Consider the following 12,980-nt stretch of genomic DNA (forward strand, 5'->3'; position numbering starts at 1 on the left):
TTATATGAAGTTGAATTAAATACGGTGCACCACTGTTTGATTTGCAAAAGAACTGCAACACATGCAGTGCTCTTGGTTTTTATCTCTGTGCACACTCAGCAATTCTAGCAAAGTTAGAGCACAACAAACCTTTTGAAGCAAACACTTTTCTTTTATTTTGGAGACCCTTTTCATCACCACTCTGCAATTTAAAATCTCCCTTCTCTCAGGAAACACTTTCCGATGTTCTGCAGACTCTGTTTTATTTTGGGAAGACCGTGTTCATCCCCAGAACAAACCCAGTTACTCAGTTGCTCATTTGGGACCCCTCCACCTTGAAGGCATGGCTAAGGTACTGGAAAGCAGTAGGGAATTGCATTTTAAGGCACCCCTCCCGGTTATTAATTTTGGGGTTAGCAGAATAAATAGGAGTACCTGATTATCTTACAAACTAGTTTTATATCCACACTGGAACAAAGCTATTGATTTTAAAATCACCCCGTGTAAATTTGGCTAGATTGGAATGAATTCAGTTATTATTTAGTAAAATTGCCAAAGTTCTACTGCCAGCCGCGACCCACTAATTAAGCTAAAGTTATGTACTCCAACAGCTTCCCACAAAATCAGGGTTGGTTGCGCAAAGTAACTTATATAGTCATCTCTTAGTTTGGTGATCAGGAAAAACATCAACATTTCTGCACCCTCTCTTGGGGAAAACAGGGATCTGGTCAGGCACTTCAGTCATGGATAGCCGCAAGCATACATCCCTCTATTTGGCTCCCCCTGCAAAGATCCCAGCATATGTCTCGGTTTCCTGGTATCCCAATTCCTGTCTCCCAAGCAAGTTAAGTTCTGCAGCAGTTTTTCAGTAGTTCCACCCAGAATACTTTTAGTCAGCTCTCCCGTTTCGGCTAGAGCAATCACTTCTTAACCTCAAAACCACAACTCTGATATATTAAACTCAGGAGGTGCTATCTTGTTAGCCCTGAATTTTGATTGTACCCCTATTGTCTTCTCCACCCACAAGCACAGCCTCTTTTTGTGGGTAGGCTCCTGGAGTATGTAGTTGAGATGATGGAAGGGATGAATTCACCCACTGGAGTTTTCATTTTACACTTTACAATGTTTGCACCTAAAAAGTCACTACATGACAAAAGTGTGTATTTTACACCTAAGCCAATATATATATTTCTGGGTTCCTCTCATCATGACGCATTTGACAAACTATGTCCCATTTCGGCACATGGTTGCACGTCCAAATGACAATTATTTATAATTTACCTGAAATTGTCCAGTCTGATATCTAATTTAAAAATCTACCATCTCCCCAACCTCTGTCTTCGGGACATTTTCTGGGGATCTAGGAACACATTTTGGGTTCTAGCTTGAGTTCCCACAGTTACATTTTGATGGAAGCCGTGGCAACATAATGGATTTAGGATAAAATTTAAAATGATAGTTAAGATATTTTTCTGTGACATACCGATCTCAAGAAAATGGAAATACATATGCTTTCCGGTGTGAATCTATAGCAACATAACTACATTCATGTGATTTTGAGCATCAAACAACACACTGCTCCAACAGGGCATCTGCTCCATTGTTGACTTTTGCCTGGGGTAAAGTCATCAGCCTGTCTTCTCCCAAGGGTAATGGGTGATCTGTTGCTTATCTTAGATAGCAGCCCATAATAAATCCCTTCTTGGTCACTGCGTCAGTGTTTTGAATAGAAACTGAGCCCTTGTCAGGAAATAGAAACTTAAAGTCATGTTTCTAGAAACAGACACTTATATTTGTGAAGGTTACATTTTCTTGGGCACATGAGGCCTTCTGTTTATTTTTTGATATATATGCATCTTGCCACCACAGTTCATTTTCCCATCAGGATATGCATACATTATTTTGGGAAGGTAATTTTGACTCAAATTTTTCAGCTGCAAGGCCGAATCAGTAAGTGGATTTCTCTTTTTCTTTAAACAGCGTCATGATATGTGGCAGTTGCGGATGAAATACTGCCTTTTCAGTTTGGCATTAATCTCTGCATTTCTATGCCCAATGTGTCTAAATGCTGTTTCCTTGTTCTTAGGCAAAATATATCCCACAGCATAGCTAGGGATTAGGAGAGGGTGTGCATATATTTGGAGATTGAGGATGTGGCTATGTATAGATTTGTGTATTGAGAAAGGGGGGATGTGTGAATGCACAATTAGCATACTTTTCCTTGAGAAACAATGTTGGTGTCCATTGGTGTATTTCCTCAAAAATCGGGTATTGGAGGTGGAAGTAAACACAATGTGACATATTGTCTTGTGTGTGCACTTTCACAATAATATTAAAAACATTGTCAACAAGTTCCTGATGCACAGTTCTCTCATTGCATCATGACGCCCAAGTGCACACCCCTCGTTCTCTTACTTCTAGTCATTTTCCAGAAACAATTGTTCCTGGCCAGGCATTAATTGCTAGATTGTGCAGCAAGCAATGTAGGATGGCAGTTTTGCCAATCGTATGTGGACTGTCCTGAAGTGTACTGCCTATAGGGGGTACTCACCGAAACCAGGCCTTCAGGATCCCAAATACCTCCTCTATTGAGGCAGAGGTCTGAACATGTGCCCAATTGTAGTTCTCCGAGGCTGGTTCATTGTGTCACACATAGGTGTGCTGAGAAATGGTAGGAGTGGGTATACACTATCATCATTAGGCTTAAAATGTGTATGGTCAGTGTGGTGTGGTTCACAGACAAGGGCCTTATTTTCTCACCTTGGGAGGGGAGGTCAGTGTGGCAAGGAAAGGTGTTTGTGGGTGGGAAAGGCAAGAGGTGGGGTGGGAGTGTGTGCCTAATAAAGTTGACCCTTTCATATACCTAACCTCCACGTCTGGCCTTGGCTCTGTGGCTCTCTGTTCCTGTGTACTGTTCTGTTATGCAGGACCATGGAGTAACGGTTTGAGCTAGTGAAGTGGGTGCAGCAGTGTGTGTGATGCATGGGGCAGTGTTGCATGTCCTATGGACAGTGAGAGCATGCTAGTATTTCTGCTTCCTGTAAATCTGTTCCCTCACTTGTGGAGATCAGTTTTTCTGGAAAGCCAGCAATGGCAGAAATGGCTTTACACTGTTGATTTCAGCCTGTAGGAATGCAGTGAAGTTGAGATGTGGCATTCCATAAGCTGATGCTGCTGTCTATGTCATCCTGAACGAACAGTGGGTTCAAGGTGATGATCTTTTTGTCCAGCTTGTGCAATGTCAGGATCTGCTCACAGACGCGATGCCCGTTAGATGGTCTTACCTATAAACTGGGGACCCTCAGCCGTCTATTCTGGACTGGCCATCTCCTCTTCTCTCTCGGGTCCTCCACTATTCCATGAACGGACATCTTGTAATCCAGCACCTGCCTTTCCCATGCACCTGCTCCATACATGTTCTTCTCGGTGTGGTTCCAGGGCTCATGCATATTGTGGGGTTTTTCATGTGATTGCCTGTACCCGAACCTAGGTTGGTGTCACCTAGCAGCCATTTCCAGTTGTTGACTGTAGCATGTGTGTTCATTACTCTATGTATAGTGTATTTCTTTCAGTAGAATATATGGGGATACTGGGTTGGTTCCCATGTGTAAGTGGTCATTCATAATGTGTGCATGCAGATGGCTGGAACATTTTACTATAAATAATGTTTTGTACCATCAGTTTGGGCCATGTTATTTCCCAATGCAGCATTTTGGCACACTTCACAGCCATTACTACCACTCTGGAACCTAAAATGTGGATGTTTTTATGGCAGCCTTCAAGTTTTTTTCTAAATCATCATCCAGCGGTAAACACTGCATGCAGATTTCTGGAAAAACGGCATTCAATATTTTCCACATGCAATTTCTTTAAAATACTGTGTGCAGATTGCTTTGTCTATTACGCATGCAATACGCCCAGCATGTAATACCAACTTATAATCATGCAGCCTGACATCATTGGCAGAATTGCAAACTGCTTGTACCATGGCCGCTGAACTCATAATCCGGTCTTCGGTGGTCTTCTATGTCTGCAAACGATTGCTTGCCCTCAGGAGCGAGCTGGGTGCAGCCTTGTCAGATTCTAGCTTCAAGATCTCCTCACGTTTGGAAGCCATTCCCCTGACCATCACCCAGAATTCCTTCTATAAACCGATGCTGCTCTTGTTCATTAACTTCGTCTCATCGTGGTTACAGTCCTGGATGCAGTGGCGTGCTCCCTTTCATACAAGACTTACGCAGGTTAGTCGATTCATCGTGTTGGCTGAGTAAAGCGTGGGCTGGGTGAGGCCTCTGCGTCAGAGTGGTCTGGAATCTTCTCCGTATTGACTCTACACCCCTGTTATCCTCATAGCACAGGCAGCTCACATTATTCTTTCATTTCAAATTGGAATGAAAAAAAAAAGCAGAGAATGGGTAGCTTCAGTTAGTCGAGTAAAACACTGCCTTCGGTTGTTTTGCTATTCCCCATGTAGATTGAGAGTAATTTGAAGCAGAGGTTTTCTTTATGAGGTGCTTTTTAGAACTGGTTCAGTTTTCCTTAGATGCTTGAGGTCCAGCAGATAGACTGCCACCTAACCTCTACATGTCATTCAAAAGCAGATTAAATGAACCACAATTCCCAGCATGCCCTTCTATTCCCCGGTTTCTTTTTGCACCTTCCTTGCCGCCCGCCTTCAGCTAACAACTGTCTCATGTGTGTTTGACTTCCAGTGGAATGGAGCTACTCATCCTCATTCGTTCCAAATGTGGGGGAAATGGTGATAGAGAAACTGCGGAACCTGCAAGTTAACATCCGGGGACTGGCTTCCGTAAGTATAACAACCTAAGCAACCAGCGGAATGGGAAACCATTGTTTACATTGTTCCACCTCACAAACTACAGCGTGCAGTCACATGTGCCTAAGATCAACATACTACTCGGAGATCCATAGCTCCCCCAGGAGGCGTGACACTGTAGTTCAACAAGGAAAAGCCAAAGGGACATTCCAAGCACTGCAAACCACCACACAGGGAAGCAGGCATCACATTCCCACACCATTAGAACCATGCAGCACATCAAAGACAGCATCTTTGCTTTAGCACACATGGAACCATATGCCATAATGCACTAGGCCCCTCATGATTTCATGAAGAATGGATCAGAGAACTTGCCTCGTTACGTCATGCCGCATAGCACATTGAACACCACAGCAACCCGTGCAGACTAAGAGAGAACCGCAGCATACAAAGCTTTGATGCATCCAAGCACAAACGATCTAACTTTGACACTCTTTCTGCCTCTGTAAATATCCGAGTTGCCTGTTTGGCTAAAGAGCTATTGGCGATCACCTATGACATAGAAACTGGAGCACTCATCACTGTGAACCAGAGGCAGCAGTCCTCCTCATAAACAACAGAGTTAAGATCGGTTCTAAAGCAGAGTGGGAATAGATTCATTTTACTCCCCATTTGGATGCTCGAAAGAGACATTTCTAAAATGCACACTCAAGTGATACTCAACACAGCTAAGGGTACATACTACTCTGCAAAACAAGGCGCTACAACTAACCCCTATCAAGACTGAGGCGGTAGCCGTGCTGGTAAATACCGACACAGCTGCTGCCAGAGTCATTTTTTTACCGGCACCCGGCTATGGGCAATTACCCGGCCATTCCGGCCCCGCTGGACCCGGTAATTGGCCATTGCCGTTTGGCGATATTTATTACTCACCATTCCCATTTGAGCCCCATACGGCTCCATGATAATGGGGAGGCCGCTAGCGGCGGCACCGTTCATAACGGTGCCAGCGCTACCGGGTAGGTCTGCTCGCCCGTAACGTTCGCCCGCAGGTCGGACCTGCCGGGCTGACATGCACCTGCGGGCAGACCTCATAGTTTGCCGGTCCGGTAACAACGGTACTGGCAAACTTACCAGTATCATTGTTACCGGACCAGAAAACTTGTAATGAGGCCCATGGTCTGCGTCCTCCACATCTGCTCCGACTTCCAGGCCCCGACATGAAACCACTCAGCTGCTTCTAGTTGATGTTCACAATGGATACATGCCGCCAAGATATGGAAGACACCACCTGGCATTAAAATGGTACACCTCCTACCAAGGAACGAGTGATTTACCAAACCACTGTCACCCCTCACGTGGTTTGCTCCTCTGGCAAAAACGATTCTCTTTATTTCATGCGCATGTAAGGTCATGACATGTAAGTGGCACGTGATCAATGTCTATGCGCTCTAGGGAAAGCCTTCCTCTGAGCTATGAGCACACGCATTCATGCCACTGCTAACTAGCCAATTGAAATGACAGCCATACCTTGGCCACTCATGGAAATAAGGTTAGGCTGGTCATCATGAACCTTCTCAACCTCAGCCTCGCGCAAATTGACAGAGGGAGCTACTACCTTACCTGCAAGCTTCCTTTCTGATGGGCAAGTTAGCCAAGTCAGTCACACTTTATTTCGAAACGTTCATTTCATAGAAGTACAGAATAAAAAGCATAAAAAGTATAGCAGATCTAATGAATACCATTTTCTTTAAAGCGTTTGATTTTCTCAAAGATAGAGCCTTTTCTGTAAAACCATAAACCGCGTCAGCCACATCCTTACATGGAAGAGAGAACACCAACAACTCTGCCACGCCAAATGTACAAACATTATACAATCTAAGAATGGATAAAAGAAGCTTTCTTCTAGGCAACTTTAAAATAGAACAAAAGAATAAAAAGTGAGTTAAATCGTCCACCGTTCTTCCATTATAGCTGCAAAATGGGGCTAGGGTCTCTATCTTGCTCATAGACCAATTGGCCACCACTGAGGCTAGCGGTGGGCAGTTTACTCTAAGATTAAATAGGATGCCCCTCTTACGTTGGCAAGCCAGCTGGTGTAAGTATCCACATTTAACCGTGGGCTATGCTGTAGGAAATATCGTACCGTGGGCTTTCCAAGCTCAGAGCTTCACTGTCTTAGTTATTTTCCCTGGATAAAAGAAGCTTTGAGTTTTGAGATGACAACTGCCCTTTCCTCAAAAGTGCCTAATAGGAGAATTACTAAATCCCATTGAGGATAGAACCTGCTTTATAAACTTCAGCCGTGGGCTATAACAGCCCACTTCTGAAGTCAGTAGATCCTTGATAATCCAATGTAAGAGATGCTGGTCAGCTTCCCTAGTACGCCACATCATTGCCCACAATAACAATGGTTTCAGCTTTAAGGAATCAGAGATGTAACCCCAGCAAGATTCCAAATTCAACAAATATGTAGATTCGCCTACCGATACTCCAAACAGGCCACCCAGGAACTGATTCTAATTTCATTGGATTGGAGTTCAAAGAGATTAGCCCCACGGTTTGGCCCCATAACTAGCAGCTGGCTCGGCTTTAGCATTAAAGATGGGGTGAATAGTCTCCAAAGGGAAGCCTCCCAAGTTCTTACTTCAACACAAAACTGTCCCATTCACATTTTGTGGCACAATTAGACACCCGAGAGGCCCAATTCAAGTTGTTCTTAATAATGATTCCCAAATAATAAAATTCCTTCTCCCATTCCAAACTTCCTTTGGCTGCAAACACCATTGGCTGTTTAGCTTATGGTGACCCACACACATGACCTTAGACTTCGCTGTATCAAGACTTAGATCACAGACTTCCATAAAATCAACACAACCAGAAACCAACGCTTGCAGTGCTTTAGTTGTCGCGGCAAGCAATACAATGTAATATGCATAGCCCAAGGCGGGTATGAATCTGCCTGCACACCTTGGCGTATCTGCTGCTATAATACGTAGATCAGTAAATAAATTAATATATACGTTAAACAATAGAGGTGCAGAATGGACAAGCCGTTAAAACATATGCTCTACCTAGCTCTAGTGGCACATCTGCTGAACCTAGGCCAATCCTGCTCTGCACTTAATGGAATGCATCCTGAAACAATTGTTAACAATCTTCAACAATTGTGTGGTTGTAATTGTAATTGGATATTTATAACAAGCTCAATACAAAGAGGTTTCTAAGGGCGGCCCGGGATATTGAACCTTTGTTGTTCCGTCTCGCCTTGCTTCCAAGACGAGCGTGTTGCCCCTGAGCTATCCTCCCGAGACTGTTGCATTCCCCCTCTCAGACGTCACCACCACATTCACTGCAGGCAGCCGACGCGAGGTAAGAAAGCCCATCCGGGCCCTGCACACCTCTATTGGTGGCAACTAGGCCCCCAGACCCCCGGCGCATCCCTCTCCCACCCCGCACCCTCTTCCGGATTCCCGCTCCCCTCCCGCCTCCCAACCCGCCCATCCCCGCTCTGATTGGGCCGTGAGCCCTGGCCCAAAGGGTCTAGCGACCCTCCTCGCGCCGGCCCCTGCATTCACTGCAGGCAGCCGACGCGAGGTAAGAAAGCCCATCCGGGCCCTGCACACCTCTATTGGTGGCAACTAGGCCCCCAGACCCCCGGCGCATCCCTCTCCCACCCCGCACCCTCTTCCGGATTCCCGCTCCCCTCCCGCCTCCCAACCCGCCCATCCCCGCTCTGATTGGGCCGTGAACCTTTCATCACTGGTCCTCCCAGGGCAGCCCTCTGCCCGGCAGCCCCAGCGGCTAAGGGCGGCTCCAACAGAGGCAGCTCCAGGAAGTGTCAGCAGGTGTCCGCAGGGGACGCCAAGGAAGCCAACAACCAACAGACACCACCAAAACCGTGAGTGTGGTATGGGTAGGGGAGTAGAGCAATCACTCCACTCCAGAAAGCCCACGCCACTCTATCTTACCACCAAATAACATAGTTTGCCATAATGTTAGCATGTCCACTCTAGACCTGTGAAAGTTAGCATGTCCACTCCTAGACGGAATTGTGAAAGTTAGCATGTCCACTCCTAGACGGAATTGTGAAAGTTTGCATATCCACCCCTAGATGGAATTGTGAAAATTAGCATGTCCACTCCTAGACGGAATTGTGAAAGTTTGCATGTCCACCCCTAGATGGAATTGTGAAAATTAGCATGTCCACTCTAGAACTGTGAAAGTTAGCATGTCCACTCCTAGACGGAATTTGTGAAAGTTAGCATGTCCACTCTAGAACTGTGAAAGTTAGCATGTCCACTCCTAGACGGAATTGTGAAAGTTAGCATGTCCACTCCTAGACGGAATTGTGAAAGTTAGCATGTCCACTCCTAGACGGAATTGTGAAAGTTTACATGTCCACCCCTAGATGGAATTGTGAAAATTAGCATGTCCACTCTAGAACTGTGCAAGTTAGCATGTCCACTCCTAGACGGAATTGTGAAAGTTAGCATGTCCACTCTAGAACTGTGAAAGTTAGCATGTCCACTCCTAGACGGAATTGTGAAAGTTAGCACGTCCACTCTAGAACTGTGAAAGTTAGCATGTCCACTCCTAGACGGAATTGTGAAAGTTGGCATGTCCACTCCTAGATGGAATTGTGAAAGTCAGCATGTCCACTCTAGAACTTTGAAAGTTAGCATGTCCACTCCTAGACGGAATTATGAAAGTTAGCCTGTCCACTCTAGAACTGTGCAAGTTAGCATGTCCACTCCTAGACGGAATTTGTGAAAGTTAGCATGTCCACTCTAGAACTGTGAAAGTTAGCATGTCCACTCCTAGACGGAATTGTGAAAGTTGGCATGTCCACTCCTAGATGGAATTGTGAAAATCAGCATGTCCACTCTAGAACTTTGAAAGTTAGCATGTCCACTCCTAGACGGAATTATGAAAGTTAGCCTGTCCACTCTAGAACTGTGCAAGTTAGCATGTCCACTCCTAGACGGAATTTGTGAAAGTTAGCATGTCCACTCTAGAACTGTGAAAGTTAGCATGTCCACTCCTAGACGGAATTGTGAAAGTTGGCATGTCCACTCCTAGATGGAATTGTGAAAGTCAGCATGTCCACTCTAGAACTTTGAAAGTTAGCATGTCCACTCCTAGACGGAATTATGAAAGTTAGCCTATCCACTCTAGAACTGTGAAAGTTAGCATGTCCACTCCTAGACCGAATTGTGAAAGTTAGCATGTCCACTCTAGAACTGTGAAAGTTAGCATGTCCACTCCTAGACGGAATTGTGAAAGTTGGCATGTCCACTCCTAGATGGAATTGTGAAAGTTAGCATGTCCACTCTAGAACTGTGAAAGTTAGCATGTCCACTCCTAGACGGAATTATGAAAGTCAGCATGTCCACTCTAGAACTTTGAAAGTTAGCATGTCCACTCCTAGACGGAATTATGAAAGTTAGCCTGTCCACTCTAGAACTGTGAAAGTTAGCATGTCCACTCCTAGACCGAATTGTGAAAGTTAGCATGTCCACTCTAGAACTGTGAAAGTTAGCATGTCCACTCCTAGACGGAATTGTGAAAGTTGGCATGTCTACTCCTAGATGGAATTGTGAAAGTTAGCATGTCCACTCTAGAACTGTGAAAGTTAGCATGTCCACTCCTAGACGGAATTATGAAAGTTAACATGTCCACTCTAGAACTGTGAAAGTTGGCATGTCCACTCCTTGGCGGAATTGTAAAAGTTAGAATGTAAAAGTTGCATTTAGAAAGTGTGCCCTACAGCCTCTCCGTCAAGCTTAGAAATGTGCCCAATAGCCTCTCTGGTAATTTGAATTTAGATGTGTGCCCAAGATCCTCTGTGAAAAATGCATTTAGAAATGAGCCCAATAGCCACTCTATGAAAATTGCATTCAGTAGTGTGCCCAATAGACACTCTGGAAAGCCGCATTTAGAAATGAACCCAATAGACACTCTGGAAAGTTCCATTCGAAGTATGCCCAATAACCTCGCTGTGAATTTAGTAGTGTTCCCAATAACCACTCTGTGAAAGTTGCTTTCAGAAGTGTGCCCAACAACCCTCTGTGAAATTTAGAGGTGTACCCATTAGCCGCAATGAGTTACATTTAGAGCTGTGCCCAATAGCCTCCCTAGTAAATTGAATTTAGAAAGGTTCCTAATAGCCTCGCTGGAAAACTGAATTTGGAAGTATCCCCAATAGCCTCGCTGGAAAATGAAGTTAATAGTGCGCCCAGTAGCCTCTCTGTGGAAAATTGAATTTAGATATGGGCCCAATATCCTCTGTGAAAGCTGCATCTAGAAGTGTGCCCATTAGCCACACTGTGAAAGCTGCATTTAGAAGTGCTACCAATAGCATCCGTGAAAGTTGATTATAGAAGTGTATCCAATAGACACCCTGGAAAGTCTCAAGTAGAAGATTGCCCAATAACCTCTCTGGAAAATTGAACTTAGAAATGTAGCCCAGTAGACGCTCCGTGAAAATTTGCATTTAGAAGTGTACCCAATAGCCTCCGCGAGTGTTACACTTAGAAGTGTGCCTAGTAGCCTCGCTGTTAAACTGAATTTAGAAACGTTCCCAATAGCCTCTGTATGGAAAATTATACTTAGAAGTTCGCCCGGTAGCCTCTCTGTGAAAGTGATTTTAGAAGTTTGCACATTGAAAGAACATATAACCACTCTTACCACACCCCACGCTTACTCTCTCCTTTACATCACCACTCAACTAGAACACAGAGATACTATGACACCATTCGGTATATCTGTTCCCATACGAACATCCACCGCTTACTCCACATCATTCTATGTAAACACTGCTGGTCTCACGCCCCCAGCCAGGCGTTCTCCTCAGGCCTAACGCAGCCACATCCGTTCTGGATAAATCCTACCAGAACGAACACATTCTCCTGATCTCTCAACCACCACACCTACCAATAAGAATCAGCTATTACTTTGTGTACCGCACGAGCTGCACACATATCCGGTGCACACACGCACCTTTTGACTCTCCCTACTCTCTCTACTGATCTGAACTTCGGTTCCCAAGGGCGTTCAACCTACCAGCGCCTTCAGACCATACCAATGGTATATAAGGCGCTCTATAAGTGCAAAATAACAATAACAATAACAATAACATTTGAAACCGTAAACCATGGCATTCTCAAAATTCTGAAAGGCCTATGGTCTTGATGGAGCCTCTATAATTGGTTGACTTAATTTCAGAGGTCAGTCCTAATGTGTCATTTTAAGGCAGCAGTGCTCAGAAAAAAATCGCTCCCACCTGCGGGGTACAGCTAGGAACATAACCCAAGGTGCTTCAGTTTCCCTGACCACTTCTTTTTTATCAATTCTTATATCTCCCTGCTTGTTGGCTTTTTCCTGGCTCCAGGCATTTTCCTTCATGCAGTTTCTAACGGCATCCAATTTATTATTCATTTTTGAGGGCCCATATACCAATAGATCTCTTGCCATTAATGCCAGCCTGTCATCGTTATTACTTGTGTGCCTGGAGACCAGCATTTCCACGGATAGACAGCTCTGCTGACCATTCCCCCCAGTCTACACACCATGAGGGTAAAATCCCTCCTTGCCATTCTTTAATGAATGGTTATTGCTTCAGATTCTGGGCCATCTTTACCTGTCAAAGTGTTTTTGGCTGTGTATCCCAAATGAAGGAATTCATTGGGTGTTTGAGGAATGTGCCCAGTGATTCTGATACATCTAGTGGGCTGGAATGAATTGGACTCGTCGTCGTTCTCTGGCATTCCTGTACCCTGAAGGCCAACGGAGGGTGGCCACACATGGTATCAAGAAAGGGGGTGCATACACATCCATTCAGTTTTCTGGCATTCAGTTACAGCGAGGTTATGTTTGATCCAGTGAGAGGCGTCATGGAACCAGTTTCAGAAAGCACCCTGGGTCCATTGACCCTTCCTTTTATGGTGCGAAGCACATTTGGGCGTAATTGTTGTACATGTGAGATCCCATCCTCACGCCGCTGATGGTGTCCAGGCTGCAGTGTGCCGAGGAGTAGGGAGCTCTCTGCATGACTGCACTGGTGAGGCAGACTGGGCTGCATATTCGGGCTCCGGTGCCAACGTATTATCAACTCTCTGCCATAAATGATGTGACCCAGCCCTGGGGGTTTCACCTGCACCTGCATATGGTGCAGCAAAACTATTATTGTTAGGATTATGGAAATCAATTTAGGGAAGATCAG

At 45.0% G+C, this 12,980-nt stretch overlaps 1 protein-coding gene across 8 annotated transcripts in view; it reads left to right on the forward strand.

Moving 5' to 3' along the window:
• Nucleotides 1-12,980, forward strand: part of LOC138569187 (ankyrin repeat and fibronectin type-III domain-containing protein 1-like) — a 2,784,778-nt gene that overhangs the window by 2,536,547 nt on the left and 235,251 nt on the right. For all 8 annotated transcript variants that reach the window (XR_011303172.1, XM_069646931.1, XM_069646929.1 and 5 more), the window contains one exon: nucleotides 4,692-4,789. Coding sequence is in view for 7 of the 8 variants with exons in the window: in XM_069646931.1 (XP_069503032.1) it covers nucleotides 4,692-4,789 (98 nt within the window). In the remaining variant the exon portion in view is untranslated. The remainder of the gene's footprint in view (nucleotides 1-4,691; nucleotides 4,790-12,980) is intronic.

Source organism: Ambystoma mexicanum, chromosome 2q (genome assembly GCF_040938575.1).
Source record: "Ambystoma mexicanum isolate Mex_15411 chromosome 2q, UKY_AmexF1_1, whole genome shotgun sequence".
Taxonomy (NCBI): domain Eukaryota; kingdom Metazoa; phylum Chordata; class Amphibia; order Caudata; family Ambystomatidae; genus Ambystoma; species Ambystoma mexicanum.